The 26,942-nt window shown below is 41.4% G+C and overlaps 1 protein-coding gene across 1 annotated transcript in view; it reads right to left on the bottom strand.

The window, feature by feature from the left end:
* Window positions 1-4,469: 4,469 nt before the first annotated feature.
* GORASP2 (golgi reassembly stacking protein 2) overlaps window positions 4,470-26,942 on the bottom strand; it is a 37,022-nt gene continuing 14,549 nt past the window's right edge. The window contains exons 2-10 of the mRNA XM_046018326.1: window positions 20,708-20,788; window positions 19,422-19,625; window positions 18,646-18,732; window positions 17,336-17,466; window positions 14,402-14,534; window positions 12,375-12,498; window positions 8,817-8,903; window positions 7,600-7,710; window positions 4,470-5,797 (exon numbers count right to left, since the gene is read on the bottom strand). Coding sequence (XP_045874282.1) covers window positions 5,457-5,797; window positions 7,600-7,710; window positions 8,817-8,903; window positions 12,375-12,498; window positions 14,402-14,534; window positions 17,336-17,466; window positions 18,646-18,732; window positions 19,422-19,625; window positions 20,708-20,788 — 1,299 coding nt within the window. The 3' untranslated portion in view covers window positions 4,470-5,456. The remainder of the gene's footprint in view (window positions 5,798-7,599; window positions 7,711-8,816; window positions 8,904-12,374; window positions 12,499-14,401; window positions 14,535-17,335; window positions 17,467-18,645; window positions 18,733-19,421; window positions 19,626-20,707; window positions 20,789-26,942) is intronic.

The raw sequence follows: 26,942 nt of genomic DNA, 5'->3' as shown, positions 1-26,942 counted from the left end.
AGCTGGCCAGATGTGACCCACTTTTCTTGCATCAGGATTTGAGGCCATAGAGAGTAGAGGGCAAGAAAGCCATTCAGGAACTCAGGACCTCTTAGAACCCATTAAAAGGAACTGAGGAGTGGCTGGGTGGCTAAGTAGGTTGAGTGTCTGCCTTCTGCTTGGGACATGATCCCAGGGTTCTGGGGTCAAGTCCCACATTGGGCTCCCAGCTCAGCGGAGAGCCTGCTTCTCCCTTTTCCCCTCCCCACTGCTTGTGCTCTCCCTTTTGCGCCTGCTTGCTCACTCTTGCTCTGTCTCAAATAAGTACATAAAACCTTAAAAAAAAGAACCGATCATGAATTCCAAGAGTTGGTTAAGGTAAATAATGAGTTTGGGGTTCCAAAACTGGCTTCAGGAAGAGGCTGGTGAAATTCAAGTCCCTGTCACTGTCCCCATCACTGTCCAGGGTCATCACTCCCTCAACTTTATTATAGTTTACAGGACTGCTTCAAATTCCGTAAACCTTAGTGCCCATTCCACCGGGACTCATGGATCCAAAATAATGAAGTCCATGAAGAATCCTGTTTTATTTTCTTTTTTTGAGAGTGAGGGGGAGAGAGAGAGAGAGAGGAGGAAGGGGCAGAGGGAGAGAATCTCAAGCAGATTCCACGCCAGCATTATTAGCCTGACATGGGACTTGATCTCACAAACCTGAGATCATGACCTGAGCCAAAATCAAGAGTCAGAGGCTCAGCCAACTCAGCCACCCATGTGTCCCAGAAGTATCTTATTTTCTGATCCTGGATCCCCTGGGCTCTGGACCATGTAACATTTTGAAGCCTCAATTTTTTACCCATCCCTGCCAAGATAATACTTGAGACACTGCAAAATTCAGATGCCAGTGGGCCAGGCAGGTGGCAGAAACCAGCGGGCCAGGTTGAGGACCGCGGCCAACTGAAGGGCTCAGGCTCATGGGGACCCTTGTTTCCTTGTGGGACTTTTACTCAGTGTTGCCAAATCTTGGGACTTTTTGAGAAACCAAAAATCCGTATTTATGTGAGGTGTTCTTATTTTTAATGTTGGCAATTAATTCACATTTTAATATATAGGCTGGATCGAAGGAACCATGTCTGGGAGGGAAGCCAATTTGCTACCTCTTGTTCACCTGACAGATTGTCCTGGCTGGCTCAGCAATTTGGTTCCTTTTTTACATTTAAATTTTAATTTTTAAGATGATTTTATTTATTTGACTGAGAGAAAGCACAATCAGGCAGAGCAGCAGGCAGAGGGAGAGGGAGAAGCAGGCTCCCCACTGAGCAGAAGGCAGATGCCTCACAAACTGAGCCACCCAGGTGTTCCATTTGTTTTTTAAAGAAAACCAAGAGTTCATTAATTTTTTTAAGTAATCTCTACACCCAGTGTGGAATTTGATCTCAAGACCCAGGATCAAGAGTTGCATGCTCTACCAACTACCAGCCAAGAACCCTCTTTGCTTCTTTACCCCCCAAGCAGTGAGCACGTATTGTTATCTTGAGTCCCAGTGGCCTTTGTGGAAGAGAGGCCTGTTTTTATCTATTGCCAGAAAATACTGTGCAACCTCAACTCTGAGAACACTGCAAGTCCCGGGGGCCCACCTCCATCAGTGGATGGTTTCCAGTGCCCAGGATGCCACCAGCCTGAGAGCGTGTCCCCTGCTCTTCCACTGGCCTGTGGTTCTGCTGCTTAAATACCTGGCCTTGGTGTTACTCCCCCGTTAGTCTGTTTAATCTAACTGGCTCATATGCAAGAAGCCTATAAAGGAACGCATTGGTCAGCAACACGGGAAGATGTTCTTCCTAAACCTCATGGAAAAAATATCAGCAATAAAATAAATACAAGCAATGGTCTCTTAACATGTGTAATTTACTAAGTGGTAAAATGTCTTAGTAGACAAGGACCTTTGTGTTGTCTTCTTACCCTCCTGAGTTCTGGAACAGCCTGATTCAATGACTACCTAGGAAGAGGTGTGTGTCGGTGCTGCTAATGGGAGCCAGGGAGGGGACAGGTCCGGGGTGGAAGAGAAATGTCAGTGTTCTGTGGTTCCCATCCCCTGGGAAGCTTCTTAAGACTCCAAGGTCCCAGGAATCATATTCTAATTGAGGTGATTCCAGTTGCAGCTGGGGTGGTGAGAAAATTAAAGGGAAAGCCCTCACCTTCGGGCCAAGGCAGAGCCCATCCCTGAACATTAGCTAGTGTCTCACAAATAACGAAGGTCTTTTTTTATTTCCTTTCCTTTTTCATTTGTCAGGAAATGAGCTGAACTTCGCTGTCCTTGATAAGTGTGCTTAATAATGGGCTAAGGATAAAACAGGAACAAAAACCAAAGGGGAAGGGACAAGTCATATCATACTCAGCCTTAGGTGTCAAAGGAGCCTCTGGATGGGCGCCTGGGTGGCTCAGTCAGGCAAGCATTAGACTCTTGGTTTCAGCTCAGGTCATGATCACAGGGTCAAGAGATGGAGCCCCACACTGGGCTCTGTGCGCAGAGCCTGCTTAAGATCCTCCCTCTCTCCCTCTACTCCCCTCATCCTCCTGGCTTTCTCTCTCAAATAAAACAATTTTTAAGAAGATCCTTAAAAAAAAAAGTGACTTCTGGATGACAGCTGCAAGTCTATTTCTTCCATCTGCCCTGAAGCTGTTCGTTCTTTTTACTCATTTCTGGGTTGGTGGCCCCTGGAGGGGACTGTGCAGCCCCTTCCGGCCTCCCCGCTGCTAGACAGACTTTCTCACACGCTGAGCGGAGCCTGTCCCCCATGGAGTTCCTTCAGTGACTCCCATTTTTAGAAAGACAAAATGGCCCTCAGGGCCCTGTGTACTCTACTCCTCAAACACTTCCTAACCTAGAAGGTCTCTGCCCCTCTCCCCCTTCGCCTAATTCATGTCCAATGTTGTCTCTCAGAAACCTTCCTGTCTAGCTCCCCAGCACCCGCACCACACTGCCTCTTCGGGCTCAGTCCTGCTCCCCGAGGTGCAGCAAGGCTGCTCCCTGGGCCTCATGAGTTCCTCTTCCTCCTCCTCAGTAAGGGCGGAGCACGAGGCGGGATAGAGTTCCCTTCTCTGCCTTGCTTTAGCTGGAAGTGGCCACATAGCTCCACATTGGCCACAAGGATGTATGCCACAGTACCGGGTGTGACATGAAACTGCTCTCAACTGTCCCCCAAAGAAAGGGGAATGTACCTTTCTCTTCTTCTGGCTGGCACCAGATGGCCTGGTTGGGACTGCAGCTGCCACCCGGGTCCGCGGAATGACCATGGAAATGGAAATGGACCCTGTAGAACTCCAGATGGGAGCTGGTCTCAGACACTGCCACGGACAGGTCCTGCCTTGGCCAGACTACCTTCGTTGGGCTGTCTGAACACAGGAGAAATAAACTTTATTTAAGTCACCATGATTTTTAGAATATTTGTGATAATGGAGTTTATTCCAAACTAATGTCCTCCTTGTGTGCACTAAGGGACACAGGGTGATGGAAGGGGTTCAAAGGTCATTCTGACTGCACGTGATCCTCCTCCACAAAGGCTGGCCAGAGAGTGCCTCGCCACGGTTATAACACTTACTCTGGGGGGCCCCTGAGGCCTGATACCTCCCGGGTCCCTCCCTCAATGGCCACAATAAGTGACGTCCTGCCACGGACACTATCCTTTACACCCCTGTTTCTGGTCCCAGTGCGGGATCTGCTCCTATTTAACACTGACACTGGTTTTCTTGGAGGAAGCAAAGGATATCTAAAATAAGTGTTTTGGCCCTCAGGAAGACCCAGTGAGCCCACACAGGCCAGACCTGTGCCCATCTTCCAAACGAGTGCTAAGAATCCCTCCCGTCCCGGAGCTTAGTGTTTTAGATATGCTTATGGACATTTTCCTGGGAAGATGGCCCAGGACTGTCTTCATTCTCAAATGAGAACCGTGACCTCACAAGAGTTAAGTGATTATTGGAAGAACTGCTGGTTTGTTGTTGTTTTTTTAAAAATCACTTTTAAACCTTAAAATGTATTTACTTGCTTTCCACTAAGGTATCTCTTTGACATTTAAAAAAAAATATGAGTATCTTTTAGAATGCAATAACAACTTGCTCAACTGCCTCCTATCCTAGAAAGTAAAAAAATGTAACACTTAAATATGCTTGTGAATATTTTTTCTACCTGTTAGAAGCTCTTCTCCAAAAACAGGATTGTTGAGAGGAATATTCTAGAAAGATTTACAATGCAAACAGAAGCAGCTATACTCAGAGCTGAAGACTTCTTTTCCCATTCAGCGTTACATACAAACGTAGCTCCAGCAACGGATATGAGCTCAACAACGGCTGGGACAGAGGCCTCTACGAGGGGCACTGGTCGGTGCTGCTAGTTCTAGTTTCTGGCTGAGGAGGTGAAGGCCAAGCACATGTGCCGCTCCCTTAGCAACATTCATGGTACTATCAGGTCAGTAACCAATAAGCCTCTTTCGTCTTGGTTAAAAAACAGATGTAATATGCATTTAATTTCATTCAATAAATCAATTCCACTTAACTTACCATCTCTTAGAAAACTTAGGAAAAAGCAAACATAAGACATGAACAATTACATTAAAGATCTGTGACATACCAGAGAGGAACAAGTGCATACACGGTAATTCGTTCTCATTTAAATGCACAAGAAGAAAAATAAAATTACTGTAATTTATTGCTGTATCTATGCTGTTCCAGTAGAGCTGTAATAAGTAGCCACAAAGTGCCACCTTCTGGTTTAAAACTGTGCAACATCTCCTTTATTTCTTTTTAAATGCCATTTTATGGTGGATGTATAAAGCAACAGCAGCAGTTACAAAATGTTGTCTGAGTAATTCTGAGAGCTCTAAACAAAGATCTGTGTACAGGCTGAATAAAAAGATGTTCGATTCATAGTGCACACTGTTTAACTTTAACAAACATCTTTAGTTGGAATTTTCGTGTAAACCTTTAGAGAGATGTGACTCACAGAGACCAAAAGTAAAATAGCTTCTCCTTTCACGATTGAGTGAGGTGGTCTGCATTCTCAAAAACGATTTACAAAATACGAGAAATGTTGCGTGTGAGTACTAGGCATAAAATATTCCATTTTCTTACAGAAGGAGCAGCAGGGGGACAGGGAGCCTAGTGGATGCCCTGTCACCACCTTTCCCAAAGATGTATACCCCCAAGAATGGCAGTGGAAACCTGGCAGCAAGCCACTCTCACAATTCTTTTTGGTTGTTTTAAAATACAAGCACTCTCCGACATTTCCCTCCCCAGTCTGTGAGCACCACCCCGGCCTGGCAGGAAACAAGCCCATGTCCTCTTCCTCTGTTTTCCCCTTAGAATTATTTACAGGATGCCTACAGGTACGGTACAAACTAGCATGAAATTAATGACAGTTTGCATTTCCAGACACGCTCCCGTGGTTAAATAAGCCCACCACGCTGACTCCGAAGACCTCTTCAAAGCTAGGGTGACTCGGAGGCACTCGCATCCGTAACCGCAGAGACAGGCTTCTCGCTGGCTGGGGTGGGTTCGCAGCCTCTGTCCTCAACAGTGCTGGGGGCCTTGGGGGCGGGGGGCGTCACATCCACAGCGGGTGCGGAGGCAGTGTCTGCCCTTGCAGTGGTCGTGACAGGGTCGGAGGGTGGGCTGCCGGTGGGTGGGAGGGAGGAGAGCAGCTCCCCTGAGCTTGCTGCAGAAGACACCTCTGGAACCAAAGGGAATGACGGGAGGAACTCGGATGGCATGGGGAGAGGTGCAATGCCAGATAGGTTTCGGGGAGGCAAGGAAGGAAGAGGTGGCAAACCTAGGACAGAAATGGCAAAGATCACACATCCTACCAGCACTAAAAAGGCAGCAGTCATCATCACACGAGGGTATTTGCATTTCACCAGGGAACCGAAGCCGAGGAAGGGCAACACGCATCACAATCCCTGCTTGTCCTCAGCTGGAGGCCACTCCAGACCTAAATATCCACGGCCAGACCAGCTGGCCAGGAGGCAAAGTTCCGGGCTTCTAGACGCCAAAACCCCATGTGACTCGGCCAGTTCCGAGAAGAAATGATTCTCCCAGTTAGGACAGACAGAAGCCTGCCCAGCGGGCAATGCTGCTACACTAGCGTTGGATTTGTGGGCTCCCAGTCCCCCGGCCAACTGTAAGTTGGGTCAGAGCTGCCCTCTCGTCAGACAACAGAAGGAGGACAGGGAGCCAGCCCTGAGGGGAGGCCGAGAAAGGGAGGGGTTTGTCGTGTAGCCCCCACTCCCCATTAGCCTCACCGGAAGTACCCAGCCTCTCTTCAAGCTCTGTGATTGGTAACCATTACACTTGGTGGGTTTACTGTGATGATTTCAAAGTGCAGAATGAAGAAAGAGTATTACTTCTTTAAGAAACAAAGAAAGGTAGAACGTACAACATGTTCAGAGCAACCACTGGGCTGGCGAAACCCTCGATGCTCTTAGAGTCTGTTAATTTGGGAAAAGGGTGGAAGAAGCCAAAAATACAGGGGCGTAAAAGAAAAAAACAAAGGGAGCGCTAAGATAGGTAAACGTTAGACTTTACAGTCTTCATTTGCTTTTTAAACCACTGTCCTGAAAAGCAAACGGGTTAATGAGGGCAGGTAATGAGTACACCCAGAGAGCAGGTGGTACATCTGGGCCATTATGACCCACACAGAAACACGTCAGGTACGCTCACTGACATCACTCATGTGCCTACCTACGGAAACTAGAAATGAACAACCCTGACCTTCGGCCACCTCCACGTTAAAGGTCATGTGGGTAATCATTAACTACAAGAGCAGATCTGTGGGACACTGCTGCTTCATTCCCATCAGTGCATAAAAATCAGAGCCCAAGGGCCTGATATTGGCTAGTTTAACTATTTGTAGCTAAAATCTCAACAGTTTTCGGGGCGCCTGGGTGGCTCAGTGGGTTAAAGCCTCTGCCTTCGGCTCAGGTCATGATCCTAGGGTCCTGGGATCGAGCCCCATATTGGGCTCTCTGCTCAGCAAGGAGCCTGCTTCCCCCTCTCTCTCTCTGTCTGCCTCTCTGCCTACTTGTGATCTCTGTCTGTCAAATAAATAAATAAAATCTTAAAAAAAAAAATCTCAACAGTTTTTGTTAAAAAAACATCTGTTAATAAGAAAGAATATTTATCAAATAACAAACGCAGCCAGCTGAGCCAGGATGAGGGTTTCAGAGCCCAAGGTCCTGGGCCTGGCTACTCAAAAGCACCACTGGGGGCAGCTGCCCACTACAGGAGAATGGCAGGGAGTTCATTCACCTCCCCTGGGGGGGACTGAACCCCTTCCATGCAAGTCAGTAATGGCAGTGCCACAACACTGTTCTCTTTCTGCAGATGGCCTTTAAGGTACTCGGGCTGTCGGGTGGAAGGAGAGGAAAATGGAGGAGAGACAGCCACGTAGAGGACAATCACAAAAACATTCTTCTTCCTCTTCTTTAAGTAAAAAAGATTAATATTTATTTGAAGCAGCTGAAATTTGTTAAACTGATCTACCCTTTCTGGAAAAAAGTGCAATAGAGGATTTGCTTTCCTGGATAAAAGCTTTTTATTAGCCAGAGTCCTAGGAAGGCAGGATGGGCAACATACCCGGGTTCACGAGTTCCGGTAAGCTGACGCCCGGCATGACGTGCGGTGTGGGGAGGTTGAGGTTGGGGAGGGCAGGCAGGTTAGGCAGTCCTGTGGGTAAAGGCATCAGACCTAGAGAGAAGGCGGAGAACAAAAGGTAAACCACTCCCTCTGGGAAAAATGTTTCATCCTTGTGTTCTGAAACAAGTCCTACCCACTTCAAAGCGAGAACACCAGAAGTCCACTTGCCGGCTGGCAGCTCTGTGTCCTAACATTCACAGTAACCAGAGCGAAACAGCTCACTTCAGCAAAGTGTCTTTCTGTAGCTCCGTGATTAGGTGGCTAAGTAAGGGTTAAAACCAATCCACATACTTCCAGACCTGAGAGCCAGAATGAAGATGGCCTGAGTGCGGTGGAGAAAGGGCCGGGCCGATGTGGCTCAGCAAGGGCGGGAGTAAAGGCAACTTAGCTCCTCTTTGATGGCGGAGGTTTACAGCACCTCCCACTTTTCAATTTTTTTTCCTGAAATAACTTCAGACTTACAGTTGCAAAAGTTTCTACAGAAATCCCCTATATACCTTTCCCTCAAGTTTCCCACATGTCAACATTTTACCACACTTCTTCACCACTGTGTGTGTGTTTGAGTCTACACATTTGGTTCATGGTTTCATATGTGTATGTAATGACCTCTTTAGTCATACAATTAAAGGTTCTCACAATGCAAGTATATTTGAGCCCTCAAATTGTATTTGATTGTTATCTGGTGAATAAAGACACCTGGGTCGTTACTAGGAACTGTAAGAGAAATAAACAAAAATCTAACTTATGTTAGAGCTTCTGAAGAACGTGATAGGGAATGCTCTCTTTCAGGACACAACATTTACTCACGGAGACGACTATCTGAAAGCCCTAAGGAAGCCCGGAAGGACAGACTGCTTCTTCCTGCCTCACTCTGTACTGGTGGGGTAGCGGGCGGAGGATAAGGAGCCTGAGGCTCAGCCGCCAACAGCTGATAATGGACAGCTCAGTGACATTTGCTCTCATTTATCACGGAGTTATAGCAAAGGTAAAAGGAGATTTAAAGACTTCTTTTTTTTAATTAATTATTTTTATTGATTTAAAGACTTTTGGAAAGTCACCACAAAGGTGTAAGATTTTTTTTTCCTTTTTTTTTTTAAGACGCACAATATTAGTCATGCTATTATTAATACACAAACCTCTCGTCTCCGGCTGCTTACCTGGTAATGTAGTAGCTGGGTTCATTGGTGGCACAGAAGTAAGGGACTGGTTTACTTGTGGTGGCAATAATGGTACTGTTGGGACACCTGAAACGAAAACACGATCTTTAAAAAATTTCTAATGAATTCAGTTTACAAAGAATGGACAGACTATTAGGAGAGTCTTCAGCGCCCTTCTTTCCCCACCATGGTAAGGCCTTCATTCAGTCCTGGCTTCTGGCTGCTTCCCTGCCTTAGCTCATCTACTCGACTTATGGCCTTTAGTGAAGACTGTTAGCAGAGTCTGGCCTAACAGGGGTAGGAGGCTCTGCAAACCCACCCCAGCTAAGTCCTCTGGACAAGAGTTTTACATCTGCCCTAAGCAGGGCTAGATTAGAAAACTGTTTTAGAAATTCAGAAATGGGGGCGCCTGGGTGGCTCAGTGGGTCAAGCCTCTGCCTTTGGCTCAGGTCATGATCTCAGGGTCCTGGGATCAAGTCCCACATTGGGCTCTCTGCTCAGCGGAGAGCCTGCTTCCCCTTCTCTGCCTCCCTCTCTGCCTACTTATGATTTCTCTCTCTGTGTGTCAAATAAAATCTTAAAAAAAAAAAATTCAGAAATGGGATTCCAGGATTCCAGTCAATCTCTACTGGGCTCCCCCCAAACTAAACACCACATAAACCCAGGGCTACTATGGGCAGCGGGGGCATGTGCCCTGTGAGAGAACGGATGCCAGTCTGTGAAAAGGGAGAGTCATGAGGATGGATGGCCTGAAAGAGACGAGAGTATGAGAGCCTCCAGAGATGGATGGAATGACCTGGCTTCCTGAATTTCCATTTCCTTTTGATAGGAAATGGATGGGTTCTGTGACGTCCTCTGAAGTCCTTTTACTAATGCTAGCTTGAGGAAGTTATATTCTTCAAATGCAAGTAAGTCTTAGGATACTACATAATAAAAGTTATCTATTAATGTTTACCACCTACTCATGTGAGAGGTTTTGCTGTCCAAACAATAGTAACAATGTACATGGATTCCAGATTGTCTTACAGAAATCTGCTTAAATATGGTAAGCAGGAATGAACTGTGCCTAAAAAGCATGAAGGAACCCTTTTCAGATAGTTATTTATTATGTATCTACTTTTCTGCAGAAATGGAGGTAAAAAGTTGGGTAGCTGATGTGTTCATCCATTCAAGGTTTTGGGGGGCAACTGCTTTATGGACACTGTTCTAGGCCCTGATGCACTCTACAGCATAACGAAATGATAAATCATGACCTGTAGGATATATTCTAATGAGGGGAAGGAAAACGGAGTCTGAAATTGAGCAAGTAAAATACACAGCCTGTAAAATGGTGTGAGTTCTCTGCAGAAACAGCAAGCAGGGCACGGGACAGGAAGAATAAGAGAGTGTGTGGCTCAGTGGATTAAGCCGCTGCCTTCGGCTTGGGTCATGATCTCGGGGTCCTGGGATTGAGCCCCGCGTCGGGCTCTCTGCTCAGCGGGGAGCCTGCTTCCCCCTCTCTCTCTCTGCCTGCCTCTCTGCCTACTTGTGATCTCTCTCTCTGTCAAATAAATAAATAAAATCTTTAAAAAAAAAAAAAAAAAGAAGCCATTTCTCTACAGTGTAACAAAGCCAGGGATCTCAGTGCCTGTGCTTCTAAGACAAGTGCAACTATAATGTATTGAGGGAAGATTTAAAATGTCAAAAAGAAACTGCGATTTGAGCAGAGATGTCAGAAGAGCTCTGACATGGCACTGGAACACTCACTCTAAAAGAGCAAAGAGTTATTCAGACACAGAGCGGTCTGCTGCCGTGGGCGTTCCAGCAGCCCACCTGTACTAAGTCTATTCAGGAATAAACTAGAAGACCATCTGATGGAATCTAAGAAAAAGAAATCACAATATGAAAAAGGATTCCAACACTGCTCAATTGAAAGAAACTTTAAATTCCCTCCCAACTGTATCTATGACTTATATTGGTGACATTAGTATTTCATCTCATCTAGGAAATGTTCTCAACCCGGACTGTGGTCATGACCTCACAATTCCATAAATTTACTACAAATCATGGAGCTGCATACATGATTACAGTGACTTAATTTTACGGTATGCAAGTTACATTTCAAAAAAGCTGGGAAGAAAAGAGCAAAGGGTAGGGGGTAGAAAAGCAGGTCACCATAGTGCAGACTGGTGAGCCTGAGTGGTGGTGGTGGGAGGGGGTGGTTCAAAATACCATGCCATCTACCTTAGGCTATGTCTGAAATTTTTAATTCTAAAATATTGAAATTTTATATTTTATCTAGAAAAACACATCTTTGGGAATGAAAAGGAAGACTGAAAAGGGCTGAAACTTGAACCTAGGGGACCAAGTGTAAAAATCATACCATTGACCTTAACTGCATCTTGGTGAATCCATCTAAGTCCATTCCAGGACAAAGGGAAACGTGAACAAATCGTGAATACAAATATTAAAAGGAGCTCAAGAATAAAAGGTATTAATGAGATAAAACTAAACTATGTATTTCTTTCACTTAACATTTATTGAACAGTAATATACTCTTGGTTTTATGAAGAAATAAAATAAAAAAACAGGTGATTAAAAAGGCAACAGATAAATAAACTCAACCAACATACCAAGTTAAGATCTATATCATGTGACCAAGCAATCCCAGGCCTAGGAATATAACCAAAAAAATGAAGACACAAGTTCATGCAAAAACTTGTATACAAACTTTCGTAGCAACGTTATTCCTAAAAGCCAAGAAACAGAAACAACCTAAATGTCCCACAACTGATGGATAAATAACAACATGGCATGTTCACATGATGGAACATTAACTAGCCACAGAAAGGAAGTATTACTACATGCTACCACATGACTGAACCTTGAAAACATTATTCTAAGTGGAAGATGTCAGTCACAGAAACCATGCATGTTGCTTGAAATGTCTAGATTAGGCAAAAATACAGAAAGAGAAAGGAGATTAGGAATGGTCTAGGCCTGAAGGGTTGGGGAAAAACAGTGAGGGACTGACAGGGCACAGGGTTTCTTTTGGGGTAATGAGATGTTCTGAAATTGACTGACGTGATGGGTACACAACTTGGCAAATACAGAGAAATGAATCCCACTGCATTATGTATTTTAAATGCTATGGGAACTGTGTATCAATAAAGCTGTTGGAAAAAAACTAAAACAAAAAAGGACTGTATGGGTAGAATAAGAAATAAGAAAAGGGAGGAAGACATGCATGTGTCCCCTGTGCAAGACTGAACCCCCAGGGAGAACGGTGTCTTGCTCCCGTTTGCATCTCCAGTGTTTACTACCCGGGGGACACTGCAAACGTCTGCTGAGTGAAGAGACAATTAAACAGAACTGAAAGGTACAGTCCTGACTCTACAACTTGTCCAAGCTAAGAGAAGTCCTGACTCTAAAATACACTGAGAAGAGGTTTAAACGCAGAGTGTATTTACAGTTTTCAAAGTACACTGGCATTAAGTTTTAAAATTCTATAGCCAGAGATGGAAAAGAGTCTCATGTAAAACAAAGTGGGTTGAAAAGAGAATAGATTTTTCTGAATACCTGTACTGAGAACATTACTGACAGCTGGTGGAGTTGAGCTAACAGAAAGTCCAGACAGACCCTGTTCAATTTCTGCAGTTCCCGGTGGCGGCAAAGATGGGGGATTAACTGAGGACAGCTGGACCTACCAAAAAAAGGAAAGAAAAAACTTACTCAAGTTTACTTGAAAGGACATACAGATATTGTCTCTCATTGTTCCTACAGATACTTTTAAACAAAAGTTTTTATTTAAATCCCAGTTAGTTAACACACAGTGTAATATTAGTTTCAGTTGAAGAAAAGTGATTTAACACCTCCATACAGTCACCCGGTGCTCCTCACGAGCCCCTCCTTAATCCCCATCGCCTATGTCACCCAACCTCCACCCTCCCCTCTGGTAACCATCTGTTTGTTCTCTATAGTTAAGGGTCTGTTTCTCAGATTGCCTTTTTTTCTTTTTTGTTTGCTCATTTGTTTTATTTCTTAACAGATACCTTTTTTTGATCAAACTAGCTGTCAGAAGTTTTACCTGGGACTTCTGCCTTCAGACACTCCCTCCTATTTCTGTTACATGTCAAAGCCCAATCTCTCCGTCGTGTCACTTCCAGTCTCTTGATAACATGGCACCTCTCCCCTCACACACACTACTCTAGAAGGAGATTCTCCTCTTTGCTCCTTCATAGCTGTCCCCAAATCATTTTACTCCACCTTTCCTCTACTCTGAGTTCTCAGCCAGTTTTTAACTTTCACTGTTCAAGGAAGAAATCAGCTCAGAAGTCTTAGTACCGTGATAGAGTCCTTGGAAGTTTCTCAAGATTCTAATCTCGTGAGTCCATCTTCTCTCACCAGTGAATGAATGTGGCAGCCAGACCTCTACCTTCCAGGGTGTGGGAGGGATAAGTAGGTCTGCACGGATTCTACCGATGGGTGGTCTCATCTCTGGGCACTCCAACTTCTGCCAACTCCAGTGCCCCCTGGCACATTCCAACACAACTTGTATTCTGGCCCTCTTCCCTAACTGCCATTTCACCCTTTGGTCTTCTCAGACTGCCCACAAGCTTAAAACTGGGGCAGAAACCACTGATGAGGAGCAGCAGACACGGTGGTAGGAATCTAAGCATGAAATGACATGGGCTCTGGCCACTGCCCAAGGGCAGGGGTGGAGAATGAGGAAAGGTTCCATTTCTCTAGCTCCTCTTCACTTTCTCTAGAACTGGGGATGGCCAAACCGTGTACCAGAAAATGAGAGTGGTGGCAGCACTGTCTTTACAATGGTAGCATTCCCTTCCGGATGTTCGGTTCTTACTTATTCATGCAGACAAGAAAGTTCATGTCCTGTGAGACTTGCATAGAAAACATTTTAAAAGCCTATAAGCCTGTGCAAATATCTTATTCCTTAAAAAGCCTCACTTTGATCCTGTAATAGTCCCCACACAGCATCTTGCTCTGCTTTCTCAGTTAAGTTTCTTGAAACACTAAGCACCAGCTCTCATCATCACCTTATCACCCATGTTTGCTCTCTGTCCCCTGTGGTCTGGTAACTGCACCCCGCCAGTCTCTGAAATGCTCTCACCCAGGACATGTGTTTTTCAGTCCTCTCACCTGACTTCTCTCAGTACCTCAGAGTTGACATGCCTTCTTTCTTGAAGCTCTGTCCTTCCTTAGGATTTCTTCTGAGCTCCCTTTGCTGAATCCCCTTTCTGCCCATCCACTTAAATATTAGGAACGTTCAAGATTCCAGGCGCAGTCCTCTGACCCACCCATGCCCAATCCCTTGACAATTTTTATCACTGTTCACATTATGCTAAATTACCCTCCCTCTGCTGAGGATTCCCAAATCTGTATCTCTAGCCTTATCCTTGTTCCTGAAATCCAGATCCATAGGCTAGCCATCTGGCTATCATACACGAACTTCATATTCACCATGGTCAGCATTTACCTCCTCACCTGCCCTATCGCCTTCAGGGCTACCCCTCCCCCTGTCCCCCAGACACCTGATTTGTTTTACTGGAAATTGTGTGATGTCACCAGTAGTGAAGTTATCTTACCTCTGTAAACCCATCTTTAAGAGGAGTAATAGGTGTACCAGTCATCTGTCCGGGAAGAGAAATTTTCTTCCCTTCTTCAAATGGGCGTGTTGGTATTCGATGTAAATAACCGTATCCAATGCCGCATCCTAGGCTACGAAAATATGTTTTTTTTCTTGAAGTTACTGTTATCAATCATAGCTTACATTTCTCTGAGGTTTTGAAATACAAAACCGATTTCCATTCTTTTAAATAACGTCATCCTATCAGAGGTCTTTCCTGACCACCCTTTATAAAATAGCACCCTTCCCTCCACCAGACATTACCCTTACTTTCCTTTATTTTTCTTCAAGCATTTATCATCATCTAACACACTGCACATTTATTTATTTATTGTCTCCCCCAATAAAATATTAAGGTCCTTCAGGGCAGAGACCTCACTTTGTTTACTGCCATAACAGTTCCTGGCACACGGCAGACAGTAATTATTTGCCTAATGAATGACATAGAGCCTTTCCACTGGAGAGCTCCAAGCACTTCTGTACGATGACGTCATTTACACAGCCTGAAGTTCTATTTCGGAATCTGACACAAATCAATCCAAATTAATCCAGATTCCTTCTACTTCATCCTCCCACTGCCACCAGAGGCATCTTTTTAATAAGACATAATCACACTGCTTCTTTTCACAGCCTGCTGGCCTCCCAAGATTCTGTTTTCCTTCTTTCCTCTGGAGAATTACTTCTCTGTGTTCTGTGCAGTGCTGGTGGGACTGTCCATCAGGGGGCCTTGTCCAAACCAAGGAATGGTTCATAACCCAAAGCAGGCCAATCTACCTCTCCTGCCCATGGCTGCAAAACTTAGGAGTGACAGAAAAAACAGAAATGGCTTCATCACTTCAGTAGAATACTAATGAAAACTGCTCATTTACTTCCTCTGTAATTCCCTAGCGGTGCTGGGTTCTGTCATTCCCACGTCTGATACTTTAGCTGTTTCTGTGATTATACGAGCAACTCCATAGCAGTAAACTTATGTTTGCTTATGACAACAACAGTTAGTTTCTTCTGTTTGGAACCAACGACTGCCTCCATGGGTACAGTGATTTCAGAGTCCCACTGCCCGAGGTGTATCCAAATTTCTGTCCATGGTAAGCTCTTCACAATCAGACTCCATCTTAGGTTTCTATCAAGATTGCTTTTATCTCCCAAACTACTTGATACTTTCGGAGAGGGCTACGCACGGTTATTTTTGTGCCTCTCTCCTGCCAAGGCATCTATTATTTCTGTGGATACTACCACCACCAAAAGCTGGGAGAACATGCAGTGGCCAACTCCAGCTCTTCCTAATCCAAATCTGATTTTACAATGATTTTTCATATTACAAAATTACTTATTTCTTGGCTCACTTTTCATCCTTTCTACCATCAAATCTGCAATTCTCACTGAACTAGAGTTGGACTGAGGAAGAAAGTGAGATTAAATAATTTAAACGATCAATGATAGCCTTTCAGAGGTAGGCATTTAAAAACAAGGTTCTTGGAATTAGTGATGTTCTTTGCATCTGGACTTCACCATCACCAGAATCTCTTCCTTGCACTTTTGATTCTGTGTTTACCAAGTACTCTTGTGATACTAATCTGACCTGAGTATTCTTCTAACTGGAGAGGGGAAATATTTCTATTATAAACTAAATATTTGCCATGCTAATAAACACAGCAGCTTTTCTACAAATTTAGTTTAAATATGAGGCAGTCCCTCTGAAATGAGTCGATTTTGAATGCCCTGAGATCATATTTCTGTGTGTTTACAATCCTGGACAATGGAAAATAACTTGATCAAGAATTGCCTCAGACAGTCCAGATTCTTAAAGGGATACCTCTATCTATTTTCTCAAATTGCAACAAGCTAGCATCTGGTTGCAACATATAGTCAGCTACAGAATCTCGGGTAGTGTAGGGAAAGATCTTAGGAACAAAGAGGGTCTTTCTCTGCCTGCCTCAACTAAGTCACCCTCTCCCCAGCAAATGCTAGAACTTTTATAAAGTATTTAGAAGGTTTCCAAACCCTAGGCTTTCCTATAATTATGGCTTATACTCAATAATTCCTCAATTAAACAAGGCTTTCAATAATGAAAAACTTGTACAATTTAAACAACAGCTGAAAGACCTAAAGAAGCGAAGTCAAGTCCTCATGCTTGCTTCGCTTTGGCTTTTTGAAATTAGGGAAAATGACTTGATGAATGGTCCTGGAAAACTGATTTTCTACAGTCTGCTTCTCTGCTTGGCTTGAAAATCTTTTGAAGCTACTTTTCTTCCCTTTTTTTCTTGTAATATTTTATTTATTTATTCAGAGAGAGAGCGCACAAGCAGGGGGAGTGGCAGGCAGAGGGAGAAGCAGGCTACCCGCTGAGCAAGGAGCCTGAATTGGGGCTCGATCCCTGGACCCCAGGATCATGACTTGAGATGAAGGCAAATGCTTAACCAACTGAGCCACCCAGGGATCCCTCTAAGTTGCTTTTTATTGTTGTTGCAATTCTGTCTAACTTTTGCTTGAAATCAGTCATTTTTGAAAGCCAATAGTTTCCACAAATGGCTAAGAAATTTCCCCAACAGCTACAGAAAGTTACACCCGTGTTACCCCATTGTTGGAGAAGGGAACTAGGAAAATAAAACTGAAAACTATTTGATTAAAATAAGAAAATGAAACAAGGCTGTTCGCTCTTCGATCAGTAAAGAAAGGACTGTAGTACATACACATCCCACACTACCTAAATATATGCTTTAAAAAAATGGATTACTAGTTGATTACTAGTTTCAGGATTCTAGGTTAGCTCTTTCTTTTTCTCAACAGAAATCTTATAATAAACTAATAACGTGTTTCAAAATTAAAGCAATGATTTTATAATATCTATTGGTAAGTTTAAGAAATCATAACTTTGTCTGAAAAATGGCCTTACCTGCCTTCTCCACCCCATGCAGAATTCGGGGTAATAATCACTTCTCGACAGTTATCAGTGTCTGTATTATACACATAAAGTTTCAGTGGTTTTGCTTCATGTGTTTCAATAAGGCTGAACAGATCTTCAGACTGTAGAAGCATCACAGGAGGAAAACATATTTATGTTACTCAACTTCAGAACAGTGGGTCTCAAACCTGTCTAATAGCAGAATCACCTGGAAAACTTTTAAAAAGTACACACTGTAGGCCCTGCTGCTAGACATATAATTCATTCCTTAAAACCAATACTCCAAACAAGATTTCAAATATTTTACCTACCTCCTATGTGCAATGCCTTATCTCCAGTTCCTTAAGACCTGGTCAGCAATTTTAGTAAAACTCTTCTACACCCGAATTCTATATATTCTGCTTTTTACTCTTCATTACCTTCTTTTAAACATTTATTTCTTCATTTGAGAGAGAGCACAAGCGAGCGTGCACACAAGGTGGGAGGGAGAAGGAGAGAGAGAATCTCAAGCAGACTCCCCGGGGAGCCTGACACAGGGCTCAATCTCATGACCCTGAGATCATGAGATCATGACGTGAACCAAAATTAAGACTCGGATGTTCAACTGACTGAGCCACCCAGGTGCCCCTACTCTTCATTATTAAGACCTGGTTATCTGGGCCTCTTATTTTTCTCTCATTTTCCATTTAGCAATATATACTTCTACTTCTACTACCTAACAGACAAGGAAAGGGATCTAAAATAGCTGAGCCAATTTGTTCCTGTAAAATAAGGGGAAGAGAAAATGAAATCAATAACCAAAATGCGCATCTGCTTTAGTCCTGAGGTATATGTAAGAGACTGTTTTATTTTTAAAGATTTATTTATTTGAGAGTGTGCTCACAAGAGTGAGAGGAGCAGAAGAGGGACAGAATGTGACTCCCCGCTGAGCACAGAGCCCCACTTGGGGCTCCATCCCATGATCCCAAGATCATGACCTGGGCTAAAATCAAGAGCTGGACGCTCAACTAACTGAGCCATCCAGGAGCTCCTGGAAGAGATTTCTGTATATCATATACAAAATCTGTGCAATTGCCACATGGTATGTATTTTTCCCTACAGCTATACCTTATAGGACACCCCCCAGATGTTCTGTTTAACACCCTGTCCTGTTAAACATCTGTTTAACAGATGCATGTTATCTTGATTAGTGAAGACCTAAATTTCAACTCTAAATGTGAAGTATGTAAATACACTTCTGAACTTAAACATTAATGAGGAAACGTTATGGAACTTTCATTATTAATAAACACACCAATTACCTCATTCATGACGGTATCTGCTCCAATGATATAATCACTGTGAGGTCTAAGACCTGCCAGTGCCGCAGGAGAATTTGATTCTACTTCCTAGAATAACACAAAAACACACCCCAAAATTAATGTATCTTTAGTGATTTTAAAAACCCCTTATATTTCCTTTTCTTTCTTTTTTTTAAGATTTTCTTTTATTTATTTTAAAGGGTACACAAGTGGGTAAGGAGTAGAGGGAGAAGCAGACTCGGGTAGTGAGGGGCAGGGAGAGAGAAGCAGGCTCCCCACTGAGCAGGGAGCCGGACGTGGGGCTTGATCTTGGGACTCTGGGATCATGACCTGAGCTGAAGACAGACACTTAACTGAGCCACCCAGGCGCCCCATAAAACCCTTATATTTCTATCTTGTTAGACATACCACATATCAGAAGCTACGGAAAAAATACATTTAAATCACAGGCATAAGAATCACATATTTAATAAAAATTTAACATATTTATTATTCTATTTCATTTTTAAAAATATTTATTATTTTAGCTATCTGTAGCTATCTGCTTTGACATTTGTCCTTCTAATGGATGAATCATGCGAAAAACAGTTCTTAGGCATCTGCATTTATTTCTCTTCCGAAATGATTAAAATCTGTTAACCTACAGCAATGAGTTCTAATCTTCAGAAACCAAAAATAGCCTAATAATAACACCTCTACAATTCAACTAAGATGGAGACAGCGCCCTTCTACATTGTTTCATAAACTGTAAGTAACAGCTCACAGCTAATACCTACCAACACATGCCAAACGTTTTCGTTTGCCCCATCAAAACTGCAGAAACGAATGCTCACTCCCAGCAAGCCCTGGCCGCCCCACATGTTGCTGGGGGTGACAGACGTCTCTCGCAGCTCCAGTGTTTTACTACTGTAGATCAGCATTTTTACAGGCTTTTCAACATTTGCTTTCAGTAGATCCTTTAGAGTGTCATTGTCTTTATTCTGTGAAGACAAAGAAATCATTTTTCTTAATAAATAGAAACTTAATTAGCTTAAGCTAAGGCCCTATGGGAGTAATATTAATAATCAACATAAATAAAATATCCAACAGGTAAAGCTGCCACTAACATTCAAATGTTCCTTGAGGTGAAAGAAGTTGAAAATTAAGAACTCCTATGTTACCGACTTCAGACTTTCTTCTAATAGCAGACTATGGATTATAAATTTTGCAACCCAACATTATCTGAAGTGATCTAGGGTTTTAGTGCTAAAAAAACCAAAATATTCCATAAGAAGTCATATTACTAACAGAGTTGATATGACTTTGATTTTAAAATCTAAGACATTTGCTGATGTTTGTGGTTTAATTTTGGACAGCACTTCCAAATACACGCCTTATTTATTTACTAGGAACTGGCAGGAAAGGAAAATAGAAGCAGCATGTTAAATATTTCATTACATAAATGAATAAAGGCCCTTACGTAGGAGATGCTGATAAATAATGAACAAAATCTTAAAACTGCTACAGAAAAAAAAAAAAAAAGACAAGTAGCCATTGTTATAAGAATTTCCTCTGGTGAAATTACAACTTTTTTCTTTAAGACTTTACTACAAGTAAACTAAAAGCAACTTATAAAAGGTAGTTTTAATTCTGTACTTTTGGAACATACCTCTCTATCTGGTTCTAAAAATATTATTTATATATCATGAAATTTAGCTCCAAGCAAATTGATGTTATTTGAGAAGGTGTCTTTACTAATTCAAGCATACGAAGGTCTGAAATCATTGAAAAAGCAAACTTTTTCATCTTATTTCTGCTTAAAAAAATTAAATACTCAACATATAAAACTGTCCTAATAAAAATATTAGGAGCTATTTTATTCTCCTACAATAATCACTGAAGGGTGAGGTATAGTATTCTATATTAGACATTTTCATATTTCCTTACATAAGTTTTGTAAACTGGTATCATATTCCATATAATGTTTATAACTAATATACAACCACCACAGATAATCTGAAAAAATTCCATTTTCAAAGGATCACAACACATTATAGTTGAAACTACAAAAAGCTTAACTTACTAATCTCGAACCATTAATAGAAACAATAAAATCAAAGAATGGCTCCAGCCCAGCTCTATGTCCTGGGGAATTTTCTTGTACCTGTAAAAACAAAAGTGCCAAAATTGTAAAATACAAAGCTTAATTAAAAACTGTAAGCTAAAGTTTAATACCTATTTTCAGTAAAAATAGACTAATTTCATGGATAAGGAAATATAGGTAAAAATTCTCTCATTTCTCGTCATCTCTCCCAGATGTGGCCCTTGCACCTCCCTAAATTCTACCCATTCTTCAAATTCATCCCATATATGAGGTTCTTCCTCTACAGTTCTATTTCGCACCACCGACTTTTGGGGGGTGGGTGAACCTTTCCAGGATATCGCACATAACAGTCATCACAACTGAGTGACAAATTCAAATTAATTTAGCAAGCATTTCTCCCACAACTACTACTGGTAAGGCACCACTCAATTACAAAACTAACAGGAACATAATTGCTGATGTCAAGATATTCATAATCTGTTCAGGAACAGATAAGAAGAGGAAGGGAAGACAGAGGACACACAGCCCTCTAATAACTGTAATACAAGACCAACGAGTTTAAGAGCTATGACGGAGCTACAAAGTTCTTTTTTTTTTTTTTAAATTTTTTTTTCTTTTTTACAGAGAGAGAGAGAGAGAGAGAGATTACAAGTAGGCAGAGCAGCAGCCAGAGAGGGGAGGAAGCAGGCTCCCTGCCCAGCAGAGAGCCCGATACAGGGCTCGATCCCAGGACCCTGAGATCATGACCTGAGCTGAAGGCAGAGGCTTAACCCACTGAGCCACCCAGGCGCCCCGGAGCTACAAAGTTCTAAGGAGAAAATTAATTCTGACTGAAGAAGCTTCACAGGAAAAAAAAAAAAAAAAAGAGACATCTGAACTGTGCTTTAATTTGAGGGTTTTAAAGGTGAGGATAGATAAGAGGGATAAGAAAGGACATCTGATAAGAAAGGACAACATTCTCAAGTTGAAACATTGAGTAAAAATCTAGGAGTCTGAAAAAATGAGGTTAATATAATACAGCTAGATAACAGGATGGTGTGGGATAGAAATACAGAATTACAGATTTCGAAAATCAGAAAATCTACAATCCAGGGGGATCTTTAAACTGAAGTCTGTGTGGATGGCTTCGGGAACACTGCAGCTCCTGCAGTTACATGCAATATTTTATATGAATCAGCAGTTTTCTGGGTATAAAGATCCACAGCTTCCATTAGATTCTCGAAGGTTTTCTCCAAATAAAGTGCTAATACCACAGAATTTGTAGAGTTCCTTTATGTACAGGTGAAGCAATCATCCCATGACCTGCCTGTGGTCGTGCTGGCTCATGGTAGAGGTTAAACTCGCAAGTCTATCTTGCAACTATTAGTCCAGTATGAAGGCTGAAAAGACAGCATGGAGCCAAACTTATAGGGGACTTTCAGAAAAATTTATTTATTTGACAGACAGAGAGAGAGAGAGAGAAAGCACAAGTAGGCAGAGGAGCAGGCAGAGGAAGAAGCAGGCTCTCCACTGAGCAGGGAGCCCCATGTGGGGCTCGATCCCAGGACCCTGGGATCATGACCTGAGCTGAAGGTAGCCACTTAACCAACTGAGCCACCCAGGCAACCCTAGAGAGGACTTTAAATGGAAGACTAAGATTACTTAGAATCTCAACCACTCAAATATTTAGCATCCCAATTTTGAAATAGACTAAAATTAACTATTAAATTTTCTGAATTTACAGTAATAAAAATATTAGGAGCTATTAAGAGTAGTAATATGGGGGCACCTGGGTGGCTCAGTGGATTAAGCCGCTGCCTTCGGCTCAGGTCATGATCTCAGGGTCCTGGGATCGAGCCCCGCATCAGGCTCTCTGCTCCACAGGGAGCCTGCTTCCTCCTCTCTCTCTGCCTGCCTCTCTGCCTGCTTGTGATCTCTCTCCGTCAAATAAATAAATAAAATCTTAAAAAAAAAAAAAAAAGAGTAGTAATATGGCAGAACAAGAAAAAATTTACACAATACACTTTGCATTTCCTCTAAAATATTTTCATGTTTTAAGGACTTTTTGTTCTGTTTGACGTTATTTTATACTGTGAGTACTATCCTATGAAAGCAAGATTTGCCTTGATATTTGCAGGCTGATGATCTGTAATAGTCCTAACAATTCTAACAGTGAATTCTTAAGTTATCCAAATGATACACATTCATCCATACATAAATCTGTAGCTATCTGCCCAGTAACAAATCATTCTAATGCTTTCAAAATGGAACCCAGATTGTTCCCAGAATCTGTTCCCCTAATACCAGACTTCTTGGAATAATGATACTTAATCTTGGATTAATAATACATTCATTAGTTCTTGAACTAATGCTACCTTTTATTCATTTAAAACCAAATTACACTATCATTACTTGTGAAGAAGTAAAACTAGGTCTTCTTCATCTGTCACAGTAAGAAAGAGTTTGTCCATTACAAAGATGGTTCGATGTTAATTTACTTAAACTGTTTACTCTTGCTTTACATAAATTTTCCCACAAATTTGGGACTACATCACTTTTGTAAATTAAACAAGTTAAGTATCAAAGGGATTTATTATTTACAAGTGTTAGCTCTAATGAAAATAATCAGCACATACTTGTTTAGTTTCTTTATATGCAGTTTTCTTAAATGGGGGCTATTTTATATTCTACATATTACCAAGCAAAACGTCTAGAACTCAAAGTAGCAGGCAGATTTCTCCTCAAAAGGCAACTCTGAAAGGGAAACAGTAGCCGTCTGGAGCTATTAGGAGAAGAAAAGTGAGGTCAAGTCACTGCTAGCTGGGAAAGTGTCATCATCTACTAGGTGTGAAATACCTATTAGGTGCCTAGCACTCAGGTGTGAAATGCCTTGGATTTGAAAAGAGGATAATTACCTCTTTCAGAGAGAGGTATGGTTTAGATGGATCCATGGAGCCCCCTTACCATGGAGTTTCTCATTTAGTAAGGCCCTTATCTAATCATCTAATTCTCTGAATATTTCCAAATGATCTTTTTCTAGAAACCAACCAGTTCATTGAGCAGTTTCAGAATTCTCCACTGAGGCTGCCAAAAGTTCATCTTTTAGTTAACAAGGACCAAAGACAGTACTTTTGTAATATTATCACCCCCTAAGAAAGTTGATCCCACACACTGATGCCTATCACACCACCCTTCGAGTCTAAAGTTTTACCACTATTTGTTTGAAATGGAAAGTTTCCAATGCCATTAGAAGTGTTCTGCCCCATAACTCAAGAGATTCAATAGCCAAATACGAATTCTAAAATAAATAAGCTTAAATAATCCTTTCTCTAACTCTATTTTTCTATTTGCATTTGCTACAAACATCGATCTCCTCTAATAGACCTTGAAATTAATTTCTTTCCTAAATTACTTACATCATTAGTACCAGCATCATTCTGGCAACTAGGTATCTTAATTACTAATAGAAAGCCAACAGAAGGAGCCCTAGAAAATGCTCTTTGACCCTAATATACTTAAGAGGAAATTTCCTACATTTCATAGCATGGAAAATAAGATCTACAACACAGGAAATTAAACATCCACAGAGGTAAGTTTCTCTGGCAATATTATCCACTGACAAGAATCTCTTAGGCACTCAATTTTTCAAGCATCATATCATTACTTCAATTCTTTCTGTCCACTCTAATACCTTTCAGTTGTTGATTCATTGCCAGCTTCCTTCAAACCACGTTAAATTAAAAAAAAAACAACAACAACAAAAAAACGAAAACGAAAACCCATCTATCTACCTGCCTACCTGGTTCTATAGGTCATTAGCATTTATTATTGGGACCGATACTACAGCAATTTAAGATGAATAGGTTAAACTGGTAAGTTTAATAGTTAAGATTTTACAAGATTTTGAAAAAAAGCACAATGAAAAGACCTAGAATTCAAGACTGATGTGGTTTTGAGGCATGATTTTATCTATTTATTAGCTGTGTGAGCTTGGGAAAGTGTATTTATCTTTCTGCGCCTCAGTTTTTTCATTTGCAAGTAAACGATAATGTCATCTACTTTACAAGAATACTGTAGAGATTGAATGAGATTATGAAACACTGAGCTAAGGCTGACATATAATAGGAGTCTTACAAATCTTTTTTTTTTTTTTTTATCTACTGGCATGGTTGATGCTTGGAAGAAATTTTTTTTTAAAGTTTACTTATTTATTAAAGTAGTCTCTACACCAACATGGGGCTGGAACTCATGACCCCAAGCTCTTTGGACTGAACCAGCCAGGCACCCCAGGAGTCCTACAAATCTTAAACTTCTCTTCCTAGCTCTGCTAGCTCTGCAATCACCACCTGAGGGCAAATTTTTATAAGCAACAAATTCCTGGACACTACATTATTTTTCTAACTAGGTATTAATGTCTCTCACCCCTTTGGGAAAAAAAAAAGGAAAGAAAAAGACGTAAGATGTTAAGAGAAACCATCTTTCAAAATGTGTCTCTCAAAAATCAATTCCAGATGAACAACAGACTTGAAGATCAAATAATAAAAGAATAAAAAGAATAAAACCATAAAGGTAAAATGATAGAGCCTTTAGAGAAATACATAAGAGAATATCTTTCGATATTTTCAAATATGAAAAGACTTCTTAAACTGGATGCAAAAAGCACTGTCCATAAACTAAAAAAAATTGTACACTAAACTATACTAAAATTACAAACTTCTGCTCATCAAAAGACAATTAAGACACTGGAAAGATATAATACACATCCAACAAAGGAACTGTATTCAGAACAGATTTAGACTACGCAAATCATTAAGAGACAGTAAAACCACAATGAGACAGGACTTCACATCCACAAAGTTGGCTAAAATAAAGACAATAACAAAGGCTGGAAACAAACCCTCAAACACTAATGGTAGGAATGTAAAACGGTGCAGTCACTGTGGAAACAGTTTGGCAGATCCTCAAATGTTAATGAGATATCCTATGACCCAGCAATTCTACTTCTAGATATATAAACAAGAGAAATGAAAGCATGTCCACATAAAAATCTGTACACAAATTTCATAGTTACATTCTTCACAGCAGCCAGAAAGTGGAAACAATCCAAATGTCTTTTAACTGATGAACGAATAAACAAAATGTGGTACACCCATAGAATGAAATATTATTTGGCAACAGAAAGGAGTGAAGTATTCATGTTACAACATGAGTGAAACTGGAAGACATTATGCTAAATCATAAAGACCACAGATTGTATGATTCCATTTATATGAAATGTTCAGAGAAGGCAAATCCACAGAACAGTAGATTAGTGGCTGCCAGGGGTTAGGGGTAGAAGGAATGTGAAGTAGTTGCTAATGGGTACAGAGGTTCTTTCTGGGGGTAATAAAAAGGTTCTGAAATTAGCTATTGGTGATGATGGCATAACTGTGAATATACTAAAACAAACAAACAAACAACAACAACAGTGAACTATATACCTTAAAAGATTGAATTTAATGGTAGGTAAATTATATCTCAATGAAGCTACTAAAAAAACCCCAACATATAATATAATGGGTAAATGGGGAAAGATTTTAATTGACCCTAAGAAAAAAGGATACTGATGTGGCCAGTAAATAAGAAAATATGCCCAACTTCAATAGTCATCAAGAAAATGCAAATTAAAACCACAAGGTGATACCATTACATACCTACCAGAATGGCCAAAATGAAAAAGATGGAAAATATTGATACAGAACAATTGGAAATCTCAATTACTGCTGGTGGAAATATAGGGAGCAAACTATTTGGCAATATCTGTTAACACTGAAATATTCGACTGAATACTGTATATTGTATTGAATATTGTATATATAAATTTACTATACCCAAGAAACATGGGTACACATATGTTCTCCCAACACAGTTAATGTTCACAACAGCACTAGCTGTACTAGCCCTGAACTAAAAACTACACAATGCCCATGAACAGCAGAATACATAAACAAATCCTGGTATATTCTCTCAATGGCATGAAATCTATTAATAAAATGAGACCTACAACAATACACATTTCACAAGCAGCATTTGAGCAAAAGAGGCCAGACACAAATGAGTACATATGATTCCATTTATATAAATCTAAGAACAGGTCAAATTAATCTACGCTGTTAGAAATCAGGACAGTATACACTCTGGGGGGCTGGTGGGTAGTCAGTGTGCCTGGAAAGGGATGGATGCTGGTTACAGGAGA

This window comes from Meles meles, chromosome 9, assembly GCF_922984935.1.
Source record: "Meles meles chromosome 9, mMelMel3.1 paternal haplotype, whole genome shotgun sequence".
NCBI classification, from domain to species: Eukaryota; Metazoa; Chordata; class Mammalia; order Carnivora; family Mustelidae; genus Meles; species Meles meles.
This window is presented reverse-complemented; position numbering and strand designations above follow the sequence as displayed.